Here is a 22,867-nt window from a genome sequence, read left to right on the forward strand (position 1 = left end):
TGGATAATCCAAATTGCCATTAGGTGTGAATGTGAGTGCGAATGGTTGTCTGTCCCTGTGTGTTGGCCCTGCGACAGACTGGCGAACTATCCAGGGTGTACCCCGCCTCTCGCCCTATGAAAGCTGGGATAGGCTCCAGCGCCCCCTGCGACCCTGAAAAGGATAAGCGGAAGCGAATGGATGGATGGATATGAGCAATAACCACAAAATTGCCTCGTGTGCCCTCACAAGTTTGTGAGTGAAATAAAAACTCACATCTGCATGGATTCAACTCCTCTTGATGTTTTCTCTGTCTTTCACACACACACAGACGCACACGCACACACACACACACACACACATCAATCATACAGCTGTAATCTTCAAACCTTAAAATGTTTTGGCACTGCATCAATGGTATATCTCTGAAAGACTGTGTGTCTTTGTGTGTGTGAGCTTGTGCATCGGGTGCAATCCACGTAAATGTGTTCATGTACATCTGTGTGAATGTTTGTGCGAGCGAAATCAAAGGAGCGGCATCCTTAAAAGACCCAACATTTCACAAACATGAAGTCTGACGCAAGAAGAGAAGAAAAAAAAGCGGCAAAAATTGCATGAAGGATGAGACGAGAGGAAGAGGAAGGAAAAAAGGATGAAAGAGAGAAGGATGAAATGGATGATGGTGGAGATTCAGATAAAAGAGGACAACAATTTAAAGTAGGAGGAAGGTGGGAGGGTAGCTGAAGAGCAAGAAAGTAAGGGGAGTGGGCAGATAGATGAGGACCGACAGGAAGGAGCAGTGAATTAAGTCGTAAGGTGGCAAGGTAAAAAACAAGGTCAATGACAGAGAGAGGGTAAGAGGACAAGAAGAGAGAAAGAATGAAGGAAATAAATCAGTAAAGATAGGAGGTGAAGGAGAAAGGTACAAGGGTTAAAACAGTATAGAAAAATCACTAATAGGGTGGATAGAGGAGGTTGGAAGAACATAAGAAGAGGAATTAAAAGGAAAAAATGAATAAAAACAGAAAGAAGAATTATGGACATGTAGAAAACTGAAAACAGAGAAGTAGAAACTAGACAGAAATGAGTAAAGAAGGCAAGGAGTTTACAAGGTGAAATAAGAGATCAAATGAACAAGAAGTATTAAGAATACTCATCTATGTACACAATATGTTTTCTTCTAAGTAAATAAAAAGAAGAAAAAGATAAGAAAAAACAGACAACAAAGAAAATAAAAAAGACACAAACAGTTTGGTCGCCGGTCCTCCAGAGATGCCAAACAAATAAACAACAAATCCTCGGGATGTAGGGATGCCGATGCGAGAGAGATGGAGAGATCAAAGTACGTCTTTCCTCCTCGAGAGGAGTAGAGCCGAGAGGAAATGAGAGAAAGAAGGCGGGACCATTCGGGAGAATGAGGTTGGTGGAGCGCCAGCTTCGCTTTCAGCTCCGCCTCACTCTGGAAAATCCCCGTTAGACGATTAAAGACTGAGCTCCGTTTGCAACTTATTTAATGCAAGGAAACAGGTTTGAAATAAGACTTTGGAAATGTGGTGCAGCATTTATTGTGTCTGTAAGAATGTTTATAATAAACAATCAAATATTTTACTTTCATTTCTTTGGCTTCTCTGCTCTCTGTTCTTTACATTGTGTTGGAATTTCAAGAGGTTTTCAGTCAAATTTATGTAGAAATAACTTTTGTAGTCTTGTGTACCAATCAGTCACACATGCCCCTAAATATAACACAGTTTAAATCTAATAAATAAAATATAATGCTGTTATGTGTCTACGCAGTCAAGCACAGGTAGTTACAAACTCAGTAAGTCAACGTAGGGTTTCTCAATCATGTAAAAGTGGCAGAGAAACAGAGAAAGTCTCAGCAGAACGGCTGATCTTACAAAGGTAAAGCTACAAACATATAACACAGGTTGAACGCATCGCAGTTGCAGCAGATTGTGAGTTTGTGTGAGAGCAAAGCATGAATGTGTGTGTCCTTTGCATTGGTCAGTCACACGTGTAAAGCCTGGCTATTCAAAGGCAGAAAGGAAAGCAGCTGAGAATACTGACTGTTAATGGACTTTGTAAGTATCACAGCTCATTAAGACATGAGAGGATTTGACAGAAGACAGTTTTAGCCTCATTCTTTCAGCTGCAGCATCTGTGTGGTTTAATGCTCAGAAAACAAGTCTAAAGAACAACTATTTTTTTAAATCAAATGCGTCAGCTTCTTTTTCTTTTGGCTCGCCTCTTTATGGGTTGCCATGGCAGATCCTCTGTCACACCACACCTCTGCAGTTCATCCATGAATCTTCTCTGTGGTCTTCCTCTTTTCCTCCTACCTGGCAGCTTCCTATTCATCATCCTTTATCCAGTATATGCACCGTCTCTAAACCATACTTAGGTCTCACTATCATCTTGTAAACTTACCCTTTCACTACAAATCCCCCCTGACACTCGTCTCCACCCACTCCACCCAGCCTGCACTCTCTTCTTCACCTCTCTTTGCGACTGTCTGTTGCTTTGTATGGTTGGCCTCAGGTATTTAAACCTCCACTGCTTGCAGGTTCACAGTTACACCTGTCTCCCTGTCCTTTACACACATATTCTGTTTTGCTTTTGTTCCTCCACTCTCCAGAGCATACCTCCACCTCTCTCTTCTCTAGTCTCTCAATCAACACTCTTAAAGCAAACATTGTAGGAGTAGGAGTACTACGATAACAGATGCAGAGTTTATATGTGCAAATATGATAAAAGTACTGCAAAAAAGTACATATAGGTCCACTGTGTATCAAGACTTACATAACAATCGAACCGTTGTACATTTATCACTAATGCTCATCGAGGGAAGACTTCACATGCTTGTAAAAAACGATGAGGTCCTCCAGAACTAGTGACGCTATTTTCCAGAGAAGTGATTGGGCAGTAGATGATTTCGTACCTGCTCTAGAACATAATCTGGCCCTGAGCAGGTTAGGTCTGCACCAGAAGTTAGCACGGTAATGTACACTGAGCTGCAGATCTATGTAAAATCTTGAGTTTATTATATTTTGAGCAAATATAGATGTAACCTGTAAAGGGAGACGAGAAAAAGAGACACAAGCACACACGGGGAGCTTATTTTGCTGGCCGTTCAGCCATGTTTACTACAGTATTGTTCCCATCTACAGTTATCAGCACAGCTTGTTGAGTTCTTTTTTAACATCGTCATAGATATTTTCACCACTGGTTTATTTTCTGCTCGTTCACTCGGAGGATGTTTAAGCAGCATTATCAAAAAAAAAACTAAGAGCACATCCTTACAGACATACTGTACATACGACACATACAAACCAAAGCACACGTACTCATACACGCACGTCTTAGAATAGCATCACTCTGATATATACAGATATAGAGAATGAGTAAAAAAAACAAGAAAAAAAAGAAAAACTATTTTCAGTTTTTACATCTCAATATAAGAGTCATACCAAAGACATGGCCACCAAGTGAGTAAACAATAGATAAATAGATATAAAACAAATACAAAAATAAATAAACATAAATACTTGCATTAATTGATAAAAGATGATTTGAGTTTTTTAACTCACTGTTTACTTTTAAACATGTTTTTTTGTTCAAGTCTATATATAATCAGCGCACCACTATTAACTGATAATTTTACCTCAACAACAAAGTACTGGTTCATTACCCAATCGGAGAACGCGAAAGCCCGCCCCTCAGCCCCGTGACTGGGTGGTTGACGTATGTATCGTCTGTACATTAGCCGTTAACATCATGTTCGACATGACATGATCACGTGTGACACAGAGTCACTGTTTTCAGCACCATTAACATCGCCATGACTGTCACCATTGTACCAACATCCACAACTTCAGGTAGGACACAGCACTGTCCAGATAAGAAAACTGTAATTATCAAGACTTTTTTTGTTGTTGTTTTTTCTTTTTTTTCTTTAAAATTTGCTTTCCTGAATTTTTCGGACCACCAACGGCTGTGGTGTTAAAAACACGTAACAGTTTTTTAGCATACCTGCAAACCTTGTTAGCATCAGAGCACTGCTTTACTTGCTTTAAACTGGCTACTACACATATCCCTACGACGCCTTCGAGGACTTGTTGTTTGCAGTGGAATTTTAGGGGTGAGGTTGCAGAGCCCCTCAAGTTTAGTTGTATGACACTTTCACATTAGCATATTATGGTGGCTCTCGTGCACATGTGACTTCAAGGGCTCTGGGGAAATTGGCAGAACCATAGACTGCATATGAAAGATGGACGTGGAAGTCTGCATTCATTCTAAAGCAGCCGACCGAAGCGAAGTGCTTGGACCAGTTTCCCATAAGACAGATCTACCGTGGCTCGGGACCTCAGGTCGCAAAAGGCAAAGATGACAACAGCCATTCATTTTTTATACACAGTCTTATAGTCGCAGCACATCCACAAGATCCAAACAAACATTGTGTGGTAGTGAAGTATGAGTAGCAGCAGATTAAACAGACCACAGCAAAAGCTTAGAGAAACTGGGTGTGCTAGAGGATGTTATTCAGGTACTGGCCAGGGATGATTTGGCTCTTATTTGTCTAATACAGGATATGTAACCACAAAGTACATCATTAACCATGATTGCTAAAAAGCAAGTATATAAGCTGCTCGTAGCGATTTGCTCTACCAACTGACCTAAAGTACACAAGAGACTGTAATTTTTCCTACGCTTATTCCTGCAAGACATTACAATAAACTTGTGTACAATCGGCATACAGTTGAATTGAAGCCACACTGGAAACAGAAGCAGGAAGAAACTCCAAAAGTAAAGGGCACACTGCTCCTGTCTACTTGTAATCTAATTACAAGTTATGTTTTCCGGATATAATCTGTCAGGTGAGCTTTTTGAAGGACTACAGTCTAAATGTTGGCACAAATTCGTGGCTGTTTAATGTGGTATTTACTGTGACATTTGTGCCATACAAGTAGTTTTTTGTGCTTGTGGCTGTTAGCCATAAATATAGATCCCCTGAAGACTTGTCAAACCAGAGCAAGTGCACAAACATCTATGGGGTTTATGTTTCAAATACAAATGCTTGTATTTGGTGTGAAGTTGACGAATCACGTGTTCGTTAGACTCTGATGAAGACTTAAAGTCAACACATACAGTGGGGCAAAAAAGTATTTAGTCAGCCACCGATTGTGCAAGGTCCCCCACTTAAAATGATGACAGAGGTCAGTAATTTGCACCAGAGGTACACTTCAACTGTGAGAGACAGAATGTGAAAAAAAAATCCATGAATCCACATGGTAGGATTTGTAAAGAATTTATTCGTAAATCAGGGTGGAAAATAAGTATTTGGTCAATAACAAAAATACAACTCAATACTTTGTAACATAACCTTTGTTGGCAATAACAGAGGTCAAACGTTTACTATAGGTCTTTACCAGGTTTGCACACACAGTAGCTGGTATTTTGGCCCATTCCTCCATACAGATCTTCTCGAGAGCAGTGATGTTTTGGGGCTGTCGCCGAGCAACACGGACTTTCAACTCCCGCCACAGATTTTCTATGGGGTTGAGGTCTGGAGACTGGCTAGGCCACTTCGGGACTTTCAAATGCTTCTTACGGAGCCACTCCTTTGTTTCCCGGGCGGTGTGTTTTGGATCATTGTCATGTTGGAAGACCCAGCCTAGTTTCATCTTCAAAGTTCTCACTGATGGAAGGAGGTTTTGGCTCAAAATCTCACGATACATGGCCCCATTCATTCTGTCCTTAACACGGATCAGTCGTCCTGTCCCCTTGGCAGAAAAACAGCCCCATAGCATGATGTTTCCACCCCCATGCTTCACAGTAGGTATGGTGTTCTTGGGATGCAACTCAGTATTCTTCTTCCTCCAAACACGACGAGTTGAGTTTATACCAAAAAGTTCTACTTTGGTTTCATCTGACCACATGACATTCTCCCAATCCTCTGCTGTATCATCCATGTGCTCTCTGGCAAACTTCAGACGGGCCTGGACATGCACTGGCTTCAGCAGCGGAACACGTCTGGCACTGGGATTTGATTCCCTGCCGTTGTAGTGTGTTACTGATGGTGACCTTTGTTACTTTGGTCCCAGCTCTCTGCAGGTCATTCACCAGGTCCCCCCGTGTGGTTCTGGGATCTTTGCTCACCGTTCTCATGATCATTTTGACCCCACGGGATGAGATCTTGCGTGGAGCCCCAGATCGAGGGAGATTATCAGTGGTCTTGTATGTCTTCCATTTTCTGATGATTGCTCCCACAGTTGATTTTTTCACACCAAGCTGCTTGCCTATTGTAGATTCACTCTTCCCAGTCTGGTGCAGGTCTACAATACTTTTCCTGGTGTCCTTCGAAAGCTCTTTGGTCTTGGCCATGGCGGAGTTTGGAGTCGGACTGTTTGAGGCTGTGGACAGGTGTCTTTTATACAGATGATGAGTTCAAACAGGTGCCATTCATACAGGTAACGAGTGGGGGACAGAAAAGCTTCTTACAGAAGACGTTACAGGTCTGTGAGAGCCAGAGATTTTCCTTGTTTGAGGTGACCAAATACTTATTTTCCACCCTGATTTACGAATAAATTCTTTACAAATCCTACCATGTGAATTCATGGATTTTTTTTTCACATTCTGTCTCTCACAGTTGAAGTGTACCTCTGGTGCAAATTACTGACCTCTGTCATCATTTTAAGTGGGGGAACTTGCACAATCGGTGGCTGACTAAATACTTTTTTGCCCCATTGTATTGTCTGACTTTGCCAGAAAGCTTGTAGAATAAATCATCGTTGTACTTGAAAACAGAGTGCCTTGGTTTTGTTTTGTTTTGTGCCATCCCCAGTCAATATCTAGCATCACTTCATAAATTGTATTATTATTATTTTAAAGATCTTCCAATTCCAAGTCCTAAGGTTAATAAATCAGTTAAACTGGCATCATGAGCAGCTAGTCTTCATCACTGCATGGTGCACTAAATGCATTTTGAAAAGCGCTTTCATCAACATACTTCTTAATATGCATCTGGGTCACATAATGTAATGTTTTCTACATCAGCTATCCTTAAAATAAAACCACAGCATAGGTTGAAGTATTTCTGGGATGGCCATAAAGATCAGATCACCTTAAATGCACAGACTAACCCTAAAGGCTTTTAAGTAAAAGGAGAAAGAACGTCTTTGAAAAGAACTTCAAAGAGAGGCTGCCGGAGAGAAAGCTGTTGTGTAAAATGCAAGAGGACAAATGCTGGCTTTGATGCAACTATTTTATATTGCATCAAAGCATATTATATTTCCTTTTAACTGTTATTCCTTTGGGTGGTATTGCTGACCCTGCGTGATTCTTTCAGCATCCAGCAGCTTCTAATTAATATCAACACATCCACACCTGGGAGCAGCAGCATTTAAACTTCGACCTCTGAAGCTGCTTACTGATCAGCTCTGCTGGATATGTTCAAGGTGTATCTTCCTGCTGCAGGTCATCGCAACAAGAGTTTAAAGGTGCAAAGAGAATTTCTATGCCAATCTGCTTTTCCTTTCTATTCAACAAACGTACTGCAAATCTATCAGCCTTTGGGGGCAGGGGTACATAAGGATATCCAGAGCAGCAGCTAATGGATATCTGAGCCAGGATTTCCTGCTCTGTCCAGAAGTCTTTGTTTACTATTGCAGATTAATTTTAGAACTGATTGTTTTGAGATTGCATTTGCCAAAATTCAATCCCTTATTTGGTCTATGGACAGACTGTTTACCTGTATGCAACCAAGGCCCTGTGCTAATTTAATAGAAGACCAACAGGACTACAAATTGACTACAAACAGAAAACAAAAGCATCTGCTTCCAGATTTCAGATTCTTCTTATTCTTATGCAGACATCAGTCTGAATTCAAATCTTCAGAAATCTTTAAATCAAAGACCTGATTGTGGATTTATTTTGTAAACAGCGCCACCTTTCACTCGACCCTTGCCAACATCTTGTTTCTGAGAAGAAACGGCACCTAATGCTGACTAGCTAGCTTAATAAAACATGAAGGTGCTTTGCATCTTTAATTGTTCGTATTCAGTTTGCTTTGAGCAAATGTCTGTTATTCACTGTTAAATGTATTCAGCAAAGTAGTGTTGATACCGTAAAGAGTAATTTCTCACTGTTTTCTTTGAAAAATGTTGTTTGTGGAAACCTTCATATTCTACATGTTACGAGTTCTGAAAAACTTTGGATGAGATTTAGAATTTCACAAGAAAATGAAGCTTTTTCACTCAAAAGTCATTCGTCTAACTACAGCTTATTATAACAGCTTATATCTGACATCTGTATTTATTCAACTGTACATCACAGGCCTGTTTGTGGTGAGTTACAGCATGCCATATGGTGGGAGCCATGGCAGAAGTTGCCCACTTTCACATCCTCACATTTAGTCCTGATTTAGTTTTTCCAGACGAGTCCTTTCTCGTGTCGGGCATTGACAGCGCAGCTGGGATGTAAACAGGGAGACTTTTGCTATGGCTGCTATCATAACACATATGGATGAGTGAATATATCACATGTAGATGTCAGGCCTACATTTCCATCATCGTGGTCGCATGAGATCGGAGCCAAGCGTACAAGATTACGTTTCTTTTGGGACACGACTGACGGATGGTTGTGAGGGACATGCAACCTTTTGGTGTCATAATTGGACACAAATTAGCAAATATTGTTGTGTTTTATTCTTGCTAAAAGAAATGCACGACTTTATATGCATGTGTTCTTCCATGTTACTGTGATTCTCAAAGTATGAAACATAACAAGTTCGCAATGAGTTGGTGATTGCGATGTTAAAAAATGTCTATTTTTTGGATGCAAAGGAAGATATCTTTGTTACCAAATGTCTGACGAAGGACTGGAAAATGACTTTTTTCAATTTAAGTCCCGACTTTACAAAACCAAATCACACCGAACCAAACTGATTGCATGTCCCATGCATTTCTAGTTTCCTAAACATTCCTCGGAAAGTCTCTGTTGTCTTTCTTGGGTCAAAGGCTCAAGTTCATGCAGCCGACCGCTTCTCAATTATCTCAAACTTCACAACTTAATTTCTTGCAAATTATTTTACTTCTTGTACTGACCGTGCAGGATAAAACAAAATCTAACACACCTTGGTCCCAGGATGAGGGATATTTCCCTTCCCTCAAAACTTTTAGAAAAAAAAATTCGAAGATTATCCCAGTTCAGCATTACTCCGCTGACTTCCCATGGCTCATTCATGCTACTTACTCCCGGACTGCTTTGGTCCCAGATTGCGCTTCACATTTTACAATCAAGTTTTGACAGCCTCTCAAAGAGCTGCCCGACACACAGCATCTTCTTTTCGTGCTTCTCTTGGCGTAGATAGTCCTGGGATGAGAACTGATCTCAGGCTGAGCCTTGGTCCCAGACTGCGTTTATAAGTTTAAAAGCCACTGTTGGCTTAAACAGTTGTCTCATATTCCAATACCTCTTTGCTGCCCATCATGCTGCTCCTGTACTGTATCCGGGGGCTGATGCCTGATGTGGTCTCCAGAAGCAGAATGGTCTTGCGCAGACGTCGATCGATAAAGTGCGCATCCCATGCTGGGTATCGCTTTCTCGGGAGGTCGATCCGGATCACGGGTCCCTCATGTGCACGAGATGACGAGGAGGTCCTGTGAAGGAGTGCAGGAGAGGAGGATGGGGAGGGACGTACCTGGAAGACAGGCAGGCAACTGTCTCTGTCCCTCTCCCTGTCCCTTTCTCGCTCCCCGGGAACTGGCTCCCCTGTGTCTTTAGTCCTGGGCAGAGTCCTTGGAGGACTGGTAATGACTATATCCGTTTGGGATCCTTGTGATGGAGTAAGGCAAGCATCAATCACTCCCGCCACCCCTCCTGAACCTACCACGCCCTCGTCAACACATCCTCCCCACTGTGAGCCTAGAACAGGCCCATCTGGGTGCAGCCAGCAGTAGTACACCAACATGAAGAAGGTTCCCAGGGCAAAGCTGCAGGCCACCAGACATACAACCACCAGGGCAGAAGAATCGGCCGTTTGTGGGTCACGGTAGGTGTACCAGGCGGCAGTCAGCGCCACGTTCTCAGCCAGTGTCACAGAGTAGTAGACAGTCATACGGAAACGGCTGGGGCCCTCTTTGACATTGAACCAGCAGAAGATGTAAATGATGCCCACCACCATGTTGTAGATGATCTCCTCCCACTTGGACATGCAGAAGTCAGTCTCACCTTGGATAATCCAAAAGGTCATGACACACCTGGAAAGACAACACAACAATACAGCTAGTCTCGACAACAATGCGCATGGGCCTTATAATAAGATATGATATACAGATTCTTTTGCAAAATTTCAATCAGGTTGTAATAGTATTTTATAACTTTGCACTCTTTGAAAAGGAAAATAGATTAGCCCAGAACATGCTTCAGAACGCCAACAAAGTGGCATAAAATGTTTCTATGTCAAAAGATTATTTTAGGACCCTACAGTCAGCTGTTAGAAAGCTAATGCTAGCCTATGTGTTAATAAGCTACTGTAGATAACAGATGTACATAAGGAATCTGCAAACATAACACATTTCTTAACTTATAGACACTGACATTTGCAGTCAGTTTTGTAGGAACTGAGTTTCAGTTTATTTGTCTTTATTGCCCAAGTTTTAAAATTGAAGACAGTCATGATTCCCACTGGAAGATTGCTAAAGATGCTTGTGATCCCTCACATTTTTCCTCTAGTTCTCCCAGCAGTACCAATTATGAAATCATACAAAACATAAGAATCTAGAAGACTGGCATGAGCTTCAGTGCTCTCCAGATAATGCCCCAGTCAAACAGCCCTAGAGACCATCTGGCAACCACTGGTCACAAGAGATATATAGTGCAGCCATGAAAACTTTGTTGCAACTAGCAGGTTGCCATTGTTGTCAGTAAACACCAACTGGTCAGCAAACAATTGTGAACTACTCGCATGCAGTAGTGTCTGAAAAATGTGCCACAAACTGGAAACAGAGACTGTTCGCCTTCAAAATAATTTTGAAATCTGTTGGTTGCACAACTTTTACTTTCAAGAGGAACATTTACTGTCTCTATTTTCCATCAAACGTTTTCTAGTTTTACAACAGTTCTGAGAGTAAATGGCAAATGTTTGCAGACATGATGATGTCCTCCATGCAAACTACAGGTAAAGCACCCTATTTGAAACCATTTTCACAACTGCCAACAAACTCCAGCAACCACTCACAAACTGGTTGCCGATTAGTCTCTAGGTCTGCATAGCTGAGGGCTTAGCGACCTTTTTGGCGAGCTTCTCTGTTTTCTCTGTTTACAAGTTTACGAGTGGCAAATACTTGTAATTCTAATGACCAACTAACCTTCAATTAGCATCACTGTCAGGATATACTTTGTTTATAGAACCAGTATTGGAAAGGCTCAAAATCACCAGAGCTGTCAAAATACTAATGAGATATTTTTGGACTGTTTTTTACTGTAAACTTTGTTTGTGAGGCCAATAGAAGTGAAATTAACTCAGCTGTTGACATAATTTAACAGAAATCCACAGAATTTTGTCTTTGCCTTAGAATTGCAAATTACTGTATCCAAGTGATGCGAGCGAACAACATGCCAGATTTATTTAAGCCTGCAACAGCTGATTTTCTGGACAAGCTTGCAGCTGTTACCGAGCACTATTTTGTTTCATTTGAGCGATTTCTCCATTGTCCACAAACCAGTGTCTGACATCACAGAGGCTGTGTTCATCTATTAAATAAAATCTGCGCACTTCACAAACATCTGAGGGAAATTAAAGGTCTCTTCAAAAGCTGACTGCTTCTCAGTGTACACCAGCTAATTGCAAACTCTGACTGCATGCTGTTTGGTGCTGAGCAGGATGTGAAGAGAGGATATTTAAAGCTTTGTTACTGAGAAAAGCTGTGAGAACAATCACAGTATGAGAGCAGTAAAAATGAACCAGTAAAGTCGTGAGCTGAACAGCCAAACAATGCGATGCAGCTCGCAACAACGCCCCGAAAACCGAGGGAGTTGCACATTCAGGTGATAGTGCTCTGTAGGGTCTTCACCACAAGTAGCACCTTTCACATTGTGCCATTGTTTTCACATTTGATTTATATCAGTAATATAAAAATATTGATTATAGCTGCCTTGAGTACAGGAAGTCACAAATGAACACTAAGACAAAGGGGCAATACAAGACAGATAACATAAATCTCTCAGTTGTGCCTCAAAGTACATCCCTAAACACAAAGCGATGATATCAGGCAATCCATTTCTAGAGAATTTAATGAATGCTCCTGGCACAGAATATCACATCTAAGCCATTTAAAGTAGAGCGAACACATACAGGAATGCCCGAATGCAAATAATCGCTGGGCATGAGATAAAACGTTAAGACTGACCTTCTCCCTATAGAAGGCTACATTCTTTCAGCACCAATTTGCTAAACCTGCTGTATGAATAATTACAATTAACACTGAAAGTATTTTATAAATTAGGCCCTGCTAAATGTCCCTGCTTGGGGGAAGAACCTGTAAAGTGTGTAGGAAGCTGTTTTCTGCGATTTAACAAGCAAGAACGAGCAGATTAAAAAGGTTTATGTATAAAGGGAATATATTTACCAAACTTGCTCTTTATATATTGTATTACTTGACTTTCTTTAGTTTGATTTTTGTCTACCTGCTGTTGGAATGCAAGTTGACTAATATTACTGGAACAGAGTATAGATTTCTCTCTATAACAAAAAAAATGCAGCAGGTGTCTAATTCTTCCCATTTGGGGTCCAGATTCTTAACATCAGGTCACATATGGCGCACCAGTGGCTGACGATGAATATGCCGAAGTAGAGCTGGAAGACGGAGGCGAAGAGAGCAAAGGCCACGGTCCTCGCCCCAATCGTGAAGAAGTGCCACAGCATCTGGGCGATCACGGCCTTGTAGGACATGGGCAGCTTGTCGTCACGGGAGTCACGGAGGACCTTCTGGTAGGAGGCGATCATCCAGGCCAGTGAGACCAAGGAGGCCGAGGCAGATAGACCTGGACAGAGGGGGGGAAACATAAGAGGACTATAGTTATTAACTTGACTGAATAGCTCATAATAAACAACACCAGTGATATTGTTAAATAGAATTATAAAGCTACCCGAGCAGGGAGATTACATGCTGCAGAGTGGTAGAAAAGAGAAAAAAACCCTAAAAGTGGCATTTTAATTTTGACCTTGGAAAGAGAAACTTTAAACTGCATCTTAAATTTGGATGTCGCAGTGTGTAGATTGTGGGGTGTGCGGATGCAGAAAAGAGTTTGAGATGTCAAATAAAAGGTGAGCCGTTTATCAGGCTGATTTCAGAATCCAAACAAAATCAAAAACGCAAGCAAATTGAAATCCAATAGTCACAGGAGCATCCCGGGACTAACACGAGGAGCCTCAGACAGCCAAAGTACGCTGACTAAACAGATGACGCAACAAAGGGAAGCCCGAGGCTGCACGCAGAAGGCTGATGGGGGTCTGAACACAGGAGGGTAACGAGACAGCTGAACATAATCAAGAGGCATGATGTACAACTCACATCGAGATGCAGCTAACTAGCAAAGGAGAGTAACACTAACCAGAATATCAACAACTGACGAGAAATTAACAGATTGAAGCATGAACACCAAACAAGGCAAAGAAAGGACAACAACAAACACAAACAACTAAACGGCGAGAGGAGGCTAGAATCACACAACTAAAAGGCTTCACTACACTGGACTAAGAAACACAGACAGCACAAGATCAACTTACAACAAAGGATCAAAATCACTATCAGGGATTCTTCAATGTTAACTAACAGAGGTAGTTTAAATTGCCCCGTGTGGCTCAGTAATGTGGTCAGGTAATTGTAAGCTGATTTATTGCTTGTATTATGAAATGTCTGAGATGTGGTCCCTGAGTTCTGTAACTAAGAAAAAATGTACTTGATAAAAATGTGCCTTCTTTTCTTATCAAGGTCTTCTTTTAGTAATGCTGCTGTATTAGGCGTCTGCTTGGGAGTCCAATTTTGAAAGCACACTGAATCTCTCCTGGTGGGTCAAGAGTCAGATCAAATAACTTCCAGCTTTTAACTTGAATTTAAGTTTAGGGGAGAAAAACAAAGTCCCAGCGATCCAAATTGTCAAACGTGGAGACCCAAGACTGCGGCTACAAGCACTCAGCTTTGGTGTGAGTTCGTGGTGCGCACTCTTGTGAATGTAAATGTAATGATGCTCGTCAGTGACCTGCTAAGCAGTGAGGAAAAATGCAGTTTAGTCTATGTGGAGCAGCCAACTTCTCATCACCAGTACTGATCCTTGAGATCTTTGGTGAAATCAGAGATAATCACATAGATGTGCTGAAAACAATGAGCCGTCTACAGACAGCTGCACTGTTTAAACTGATCCGGAGGAGCACAACCAGAAGACCTCACAGGGGAGGTTGCCCTTTTTAAATCAGGTATGGTTTTGCCTTTTTTTAGTTGGAGTCACAAAGCTTTAGTCCCAGCTTTAATCCTTCAGGTGGGAATACATGTGAAGTACTAAGAACCATCTCACCCTACAGTAGTATGGCTTTCGTTTTTTGAACATGCTCCTACAGTTTTCTCTTTTTTCCCCACGCTTGTTCCCCGAGCTTAAAATGTGTTTATTTATTTCCCGCCGTGCTGAGTGGAGGCCTGCTGGAGCATTTCCAGTTGTTTCTTTTTATTTTAATAACTCTGTCATCTTCTAAAGTCAGTTCTTTTTTCTCATTTTGATTTAGGCAAAGGTAAAATGTGTTTTATAACTACTAAGTCTACTAGTGATCTCAATCCATTCCCACAGTGAGTACTATAATCCTGAGGATCGACAAAGGAAGTCCTGACGTCTGGGATCTCTTCATGAGTCTACTGTATGAGGAAAGGGACACTCCCAGGTTGCTAACAGAAACAGGAAGATTAGAAAGTCTGGGATTACTCCAGGATTCAGAGCTGGAGTTGTTCAAGTGATCAGCATAGGGAATGTGAGAGGTTTGGACAATAATAAGGATGAGATTAGTGAACTTACTGGGAATATGGCTGAAACCTTTCTCTGACATCTGGTTTAACTTCACTGACATAAGGACAAACACAAAAAAAGGGTTAGGGTTGCTGGCTGTCAAATTTATCTGGACTTGAACCAGTTTCTACTGAAGTCAAATAATCATTAGCCCGCACATGTAACTTTCAGGCCTGCTGCGAACCGCCCAGAGCACAGTTTAGCATATTAAATATTCATGCGTGTTAATCATGCAGCCTTGTCTCAAATTAGCCGTGAATCACACTGAGAAGGCATTAAAATGTGAGCAGAGAAAGAGCGGCACCGACTTTGCATTTGATTAATCTGAAGATTTTTCTAAAATATTTCTCTTAAAAACTGAGATCAACCTTAAAAAGAAAGTTTAAAGTCGACTCAGAGGTGCAGAGTTTGAACTGGTCCTCAGCTGGAGAGCGCCATTTTTTCACAAGTCAGAAAACTTATTGTGTTTAAAATCTCTTTTTACTTTTTCACTTTTATTAAATTTAAATGCTGTTGCACATGTAAGATTTTCCTAGCACAGCAGGGACACAGCGCTAGGCACATATTTTTGTTTACATGTGACATGTTTCTTTGGTTTTTAATATACTTTTTGTCTTCAGTTTTGCAGTGTTTGTAGTTTGTCTCCTTATTTCTAAACTTGGCTCTCTTTATGCATCAGCTTGTTTCGTCTAACACGAATGGAAATGGGGGGAAATGGCTGAAACTATTAAAACACCATCAAGCGTTGCGAACAGAAGCATTCTCGGCGTCTGTGCGGCTTGGTTGGAAAATGGAAAATATCGTGACAAAACAGCAACGGTTTTGTTCCATCTTTGAACAAAAACAATTTAACACAGACCAGTGGCAGGCCAGAGAAACCACAGAGTGTTTCCTTAATGAGGTCTGATTAAAGGAGAGAGCTGTCACTCCTTTACTGTACAGCCTGCTTGAAACAATATGTCTCAAGAGGATTCAGCAGCATTAAGAACAGAGAAAATTATGGGCTACCTTCACCAGACAAATGCTATATATGTATTAATAAAGGAAAGGGAGTTCTTTAAACTTCAAACCTCTGTCTACTTTGATTTGATATATGAGTCATTCCCCTTAAGCTGCTTTAATTTTGGAAAGGAAATGATCTCCAATGAATTTCACAGAAACTGAAACATCTGGTATTGCATGAACTGAACTCTTTGGGTTTTTACATCTGTGCTATTTAACATAATTAACATTATTGGAAACCAATGTTTCCAAGAGTCCTGCTTGCTGTCTTTGATATCATTCAGCTGCTTCAGCTGAGAGGATCTCGTCCCAAGTTTATTCGCACTTCCAGTCGACCATCTTGGACCACAGCTGGCAACGGTAGTCTTTGTTCTGCGGTGGAGATCCACTCTAACATGGGCTCATTTAGAACTGCTTTATATGTTTCAACCTCTCAAGATTACTCAAGATAACTTGAGTCCAAGGCTGTGGAATCCAGCTGTAGGATGAGAGACTCGCTGGAGAGGCAGCAGATCATATCGTTCAGTTATTTTACTTTACTGCACTTTTCCTGATGGGAGGAAACTACTTTTCTCAGCTGGCTGGGTAACATTTCAATAACGCCCTGAAAAAGTTGGATGTTTTGGTGTATTCACTTAGGTTGCAGCCACCATGACCGTGACCTGGAAGAAAACCAATGACATGATTCGTTTTTTCAAATTCTAAGATGTTGGAGAAATGTTTAAGCGTTCTTTATTCTATGTAGTTTTTGTTGGTTTTAAAGTGCCATCAATGTGATGGAACATTTTATGATTGTGCCCTTCTCTGTGTGAAGCTGGCCTTACTGATGTGTCCGTGGCATCATGTTTCGTCTTTATACAGTCTTTATAAGATCGTAATAAGTCAACTGTACAAGCCGTCTTTGAATGGAAGGCTCTGACTCAATTCTTTGACCATGGCGAGTTTCTATAAATGGTTCTATTATTTGTTGTCAAAAGCCATGCTGCCATGTTCCTTATTTGTTCTTTTACCCCTTTGCAAATTAAAATTGCAAAAAACAACAACAACCTGTTTGTGTGTAAATCGATTTGTTTCAGATTTTAGTAACAATGTCAGTGATCAGTGGGTTCATTTAGCTAATGTGGATTCTGGGATCCAAACAGTGTCTCTAATCTCTAAAAGTTGAGAGAGCCAAACGTTTGACCCCAGACCATCTCCCCCGGGATTTCAAGGAACGGATGATGTTGTCTATAAACAATGAGAGATCTGCAATGAATCGCCTAGTGGATGGGGATGCAAAAAAAAGAAGAAGAAAAAAAACAGGAAAATGATTGTTTCCTGGGATAAAATCACAGGGAATTGCTTTCAAAGGGTGAAAGCACTTCAGGATCGAGTCTTCTTCGCTCTCCGGACTGCCCAGGTAATTGTGGCCAAAAAAATGGTTTGGAGTAGAGATTAAACACAGCAGATAGAAACAAAATTGGAAATTTGCGAGCATGAAAAACAAGTCTGATAAAGAAAACCCCCAATCGGAGTGGAGTGGTACATTTCATATTAAGGGAAAATATGGAGATGGAGCTATCAGTGTTCTGGAGGAGGAACATTGATCATGTTAAAGTTACTGTAGCTGGAAGAGAAATAGATTAGAAAATAAAAGCAAAAATAAATAAGTAATCGGAAAATCACCTTTTCAAGATCACCTGTCTACAAACTGAGATGAACTTAATCCAACCGCAGCCTGTTCTCTCAATCAACAATTGCCTCCATTACTGTAGCTGATAAATCACAACCAAATTTATAAATCAGGTTAGCAACGCAGCAACTATCCTGAAGCATAGCTTGAGAAAATACACTAAAACATCCATGCAATAAATGAACCCAAACCAAAGGGAATTATGACTAAACAGTGACAGATGCAGTTTGTTACGCTTGGAAAGCTCAGCATTTGGAGGAACTGGGACCAGCCAATGTTTGGGATTTGTCCTTAACAGATGACTTGAATGATTAATTGGCTACACCGACACTCAATTCGTGTGACAGATAAAATGATAATGGATAATGATAGTGCAATGATGGTGAATCTTCTCAGCTCTTCAGTACTGCCGGCACTGCAGGAGCGTATGTATGAGTGCCCACATTAAAAAACATGAATGCTTTTTAACAGATGGTAGGTCAAAGTAGACAGGGATATTTGTGTGTGAGAGCTCGGACACGTTTATCTCTGAGAGGAGTTTCGCTTTTAGACTATGAGATAAAGGATGTTTGGTAAGGAGGGACACAAAGGACGGTTCGAGGTTAAAAAGCATCTATTATACATTTCCCAGTTTTTTCACACATACTGCTCAAAATGTTAAAGCTCTCATAATAAACCTAAATAAACCCACAAATAACGCAGGTGTGTGTATGAATAATGCTTGAGAGTCACAGTTCTTCCTCATCCTTAATATGAATGATGTCATAAAGAGTGGTTAAACCTAATACGGTCGTCTCAGTGAGCACAGCTCTGGCTGTGAGCACAGAAGCCACGCCCACTCACCCCTTTTTTTAGGGGGCAGCCAATCAGAAGAAAGTTGTCTTAAAGAGAGGAAGATGGGAGCTACCACAGCTCGTTTAATGAGAGCCCCTCAGCTTCCTAGGTCACACACCTATGGCATAAATTTCAGAATGCTGGGTGATTTGCAGGAAAGGTGACGTCTTACATGGTCAAGGTCACCGGGATTAAAACTTGTGAGACTTTTATTAGATGCTCCTATTTTAAGAATTTGAAAATCCTACATCGCCTGATTCTCGAGTAACTGCATTCACACACTTCAGAGTCCATGTTTATGACTGATTATGATGTAGCAACTTATGCAAAGCTACTGTAGCTACTGCACACAATAGGTTCCCTATAAAAACATGCTTTCAAAGGCTAAATTGTACTGTAATCAGGTATATTTACTCAGGAAGAGTACTTAAGTAGTAAATTGAGGTACTTGTTAATCACTTGAATATTTTATTGTGATGAGGCTTTATCTTCTGGTGCACATCGTGTCTTTGTGTCTCTAGTCTGATCAGCTCCGGTGCTTATTATTATTTTGATGTAGTTTCATGTTTTTATGCCATCACTGTTCAGCAGTTTTTATTATTTTTAGCTGTTATTAACATACAGGTTTTTTCCTAATAACTACTTTCTGCACTCGATCCACTTTTTTAAACTTTACAGAACAAATCACGGGATTTTATTTTGTTAAATATGCCATTTCTTATTAACTGATGACTTCATTGTGATTTTCTGAACGAGTGTAATCTGTGAGCTCACCAGTTAAGCATAACAATCTAAACTGTGATATTCACACAACGTGCATTAGAAGACTGGATTATATTACTGATCTTTGACTGTACGGGGATTTGGATTTAAACATTTTTGTTTTTTTAACATGAAATATTAAAATAACACAGTGTTACACTCTCAAAGGGCCGTAAGTCGTCTTCTAATGAATGTCAAAGCAGATGTGCTATGTTTCCTGCAGAGACGCAGACTCTGTGTTGTCACTGCAGCCATGCACGTCGATATCGCTGCTACGCTGAGCACAGTCGGTGCGCCCTGCGTCCACTGCAGCCATGGCTGCGCCTCGCACAGATGTTTGCCCTCCACTCGTCTGTAACTGAACACAGAGTCGTAGGAGGAGAGCAAAGGTGAACTTTAAAGATATTCAAATGCAGGAAGTTAGTTTTTTGGATTCTGCAGACTACATGTGTGCGTTGTGGGTTTTATGAGTCAGCTGTGTGTTTTGTGCTATTTAAATATGTTTCTGACACTTGTCTTCTGCTGCTGCTGGTGCCCGCCAGGTGTGTGTGAACACGGAGTGTGAAAAGTACTGAAGTGAACACACACACACACACAGAGAGAGAGAGAGAGAGAGCGGGGGAGAGAGACTGTTTTGTTTTATTCATCAAAGGCCAATCTGCTTCTTGTAAGAGGTGCATGAATAAAGCATAGATTCTCCTAGTGATATCACACACTCACACATTCACACACACAGAATAAGTTTGCTTTATTACTGTTTGGTTCTTATTTCTTAGCTCAAATCAAGTAAGTTTATAGACTGATTTCCTGCTTTAACTTTGACCCTCTGCTTCTTCGTCTATTACACGTCTTGGTCTTTGCAGCAATAGTGCTGTTTGCCCAATCTCAGCAGAAAACTTTGCCTTGTCTTATGATAGCCACTGGTAATGATGGCTAAAAAAAGCACAATAAAGCTGTATATCATTCACTCTAAGAACAAGAATTTTAAAAATCTTTGAAAAAGGAGAAGACAGCTGAATGCGTCACCTTGCAGAGGCAGAACACCGCTTTCATGGACCATGATGCTCAGCTGCAGAACGAGCTGTGGAGCCGACTTCAGGAAGGCCTCCAGGAGGCGGAGCATGGTGATGTCAGCGCTCTCAAACATCAGCCTCCAGTGGAACTGGCGGCGGGGCCCGTTGCTGTTCCAGCGGCTCTTGGCACCCAGGTAGAGGGCGTGGATGTATCTGAGGGTGAGAGAAAGAGGTTTAAGGGCGGTGATTTATCCCATTAAACATCAGCCTTTGTTTTTAGTTACAACGTGAAAGTCAACCCAAAAATAAACCAATAATAACTTTAAAAACTGTAGTGGCAAAGTAAAAGTTTGGGCTTTATGGATGAACATACATGACATTTTCACCAAGCAAGACTGGAAAATGTTTGGGAAAAACTGGGAAAAAATGACTGATGAAAACTGGATAAACTGATGAAAGTGAAACTATTCTTAAGCTTCGAAAAAAGTGGCCTCTTTACTGAAAAGGGCCGTGCTTGGCATCCTTTCTAAAATCACACGAGGGGTTTTCTAGCACCAGATACAGACTGGGATCTCCATGTATGATCTTTCCTTATTATTCCTGCGTCTCTGAGATATGTTATCAGAGCAAGTCAGATTTCTACTGACTAGAATTAGAAGTCACACACTGTTCTTCTGCTCTGCTGTGCACTGGCTTCATCCAGCAGTGACCTCGAGCTTGAACTGGGGCATTTGCAGCTGACTGAAAAGTCATCGGGGATGAGAGTGTAAGCTTCCTAGTCTGGGTTTGTGGCTCTCAGCCAGAAAAAGGTGGACTGCTTGTTCGCAGCTGGGGATGAGCTGGCGCCTCAGCTGAAGGCGTTCAAAAATCTGGTAGTCTTGTTCACAAGTGTGGAGCAAGAGATTGAGAGACGGTTTGGGGAATTTGTCTGCAGTGAATCTAAAGCATCCTTCTGACCCCCACCGACAGCCATGGGTGGTGACCAAAAAGAAAATGAGTGTAGATACAAACAGCGGCTATAAAATTGTCTGAGCTCACTCTCAGAGACAGAGTCAGCAGGTCTGGCCTGCAGGAGGAGCTCAAAGTAGAGCCATTGCTCCTCTGCTCTCAAAAGGAACTGAGCTGGTTCCAGCATATGATTAGGATGCCTTCTGGGGGCGTCTAGGTGAGGTGTTTCAGGCATGGGAGGAGACCCCGGGGCAAACCCAGGAGAAGTTATGTCTCTTGGCTAAGTTGAATGCCACACAGACACTGCAGCAGAGTGACCCAGAAGTAGATTAGTAGTAGAAAATAGAAGAATTTTCTGATAAATGACATCAGGTGAACAAACTCAAGAGCTTCTGTCAGGGGTCAACAAGTGAAATACGTAAGAGTATTAGAGGCAGACGTGACCTCGTTGGGATTCTGCTAACACACAAACACACTGGCCCTGGTTATATTTGGCTCTGTTCCCATCAGAGTATAAAAAAGAATAGATTTCAAAAGCTTAACAGCAAAAAACTTCCAGTTAATCCTAGAAGCTATAACAGAAATCAATACCATGATGGGCTTGAACTTGGCCCCTGATTTCACTGTGTTTTATCTATGTGATTTGCCCCAAGGAGTGAGGAAATCTGACAAATATCTTTTATAATACTATTGGCTGGTGCAAAGAAAGCCATAACTCGCAAATGGCTAAACGTGGATCCACCGTCATTTTTGGACTGGACAGGCGTTATCAAGGAAATTTACACAATGGAGGGACTGACTTTTTCATTAAGACTTGCTGCTGATAAATTTGAGAAGTACTGGAAAAAATGGGACCTTTACCTGAATGGAAAACTATTATAAATTCTGGTACCAAATTTATCATTGCTCTAATTCACCTATTTGATTTGATTGTACCTTAAATGGATGTATCTTTTTTTTAATGCGTCTCTGCTAGCCTAGATACTCTGTACTTATTAAGGGTCTGAGTGTTTTGTAAAAAAACAAAACAAAACCAAACTACCAATAAAAATAAAGTGTTAAAAAGAAAAGTTCCAGTAAATACACCCTGCATGGATCTCTAATCAACAGAAAAACGCCACTAAAACCGATCTGTAATTTGAGTGAATGGTTCCCTTTTCATTTGTATTCTAAAATAAAGACTTTCTCCTGTTGAGAATAAGAAATAAAAAGATTTCACAATAGATTTTATCACTTGATGTAAACATTTTATTTCCCACTTATTTTGGCGTCTCTAGCAAATGTGAATAATCTGATTTCCAGCTCTGTGCATGAACATAGTGAGAAGCAGACTGTAGCGTACAGCAGGGATAAAGGCTGAATTACATGAAACCTCAACATGCCGCTCTCCCGAGAGGACAAAAACACCTCAGAGGAAAACATCTTCATCCTCAGCTGTCACCGCTCTGCTCTGACGTCCTGCTGTTGTTTGTTTGCCATCAGTGACAGTTTTGGTTACAATGGTTCAAATGGTCTATACAGGTGAGCAGTATTATTTTTATTTAGTGACAAGTGACGATATGAAATCTGATATTTTTTTTACACGTGGTGCAAAATAACGTCTGTG

At 41.1% G+C, this 22,867-nt stretch overlaps 1 protein-coding gene across 1 annotated transcript in view; it reads right to left on the bottom strand.

Annotated features, from left to right (window-relative positions):
- Positions 1–6,681: 6,681 nt before the first annotated feature.
- The window catches only part of xkr7b (XK, Kell blood group complex subunit-related family, member 7b), a 120,000-nt gene continuing 103,814 nt past the window's right edge, over positions 6,682–22,867 (bottom strand). Inside the window, exons 2-4 of the mRNA XM_085259222.1 lie at positions 20,327–20,526; positions 12,801–13,020; positions 6,682–10,235 (exon numbers count right to left, since the gene is read on the bottom strand). Coding sequence (XP_085115348.1) covers positions 9,422–10,235; positions 12,801–13,020; positions 20,327–20,526 — 1,234 coding nt within the window. The 3' untranslated portion in view covers positions 6,682–9,421. The remainder of the gene's footprint in view (positions 10,236–12,800; positions 13,021–20,326; positions 20,527–22,867) is intronic.

The sequence above is a fragment of the Mchenga conophoros genome, linkage group LG20 (assembly GCF_057382185.1).
Source record: "Mchenga conophoros isolate Kocher_MC1m ecotype Shallow Benthic linkage group LG20, M_conophoros_male_GT1.1, whole genome shotgun sequence".
Taxonomy (NCBI): domain Eukaryota; kingdom Metazoa; phylum Chordata; class Actinopteri; order Cichliformes; family Cichlidae; genus Mchenga; species Mchenga conophoros.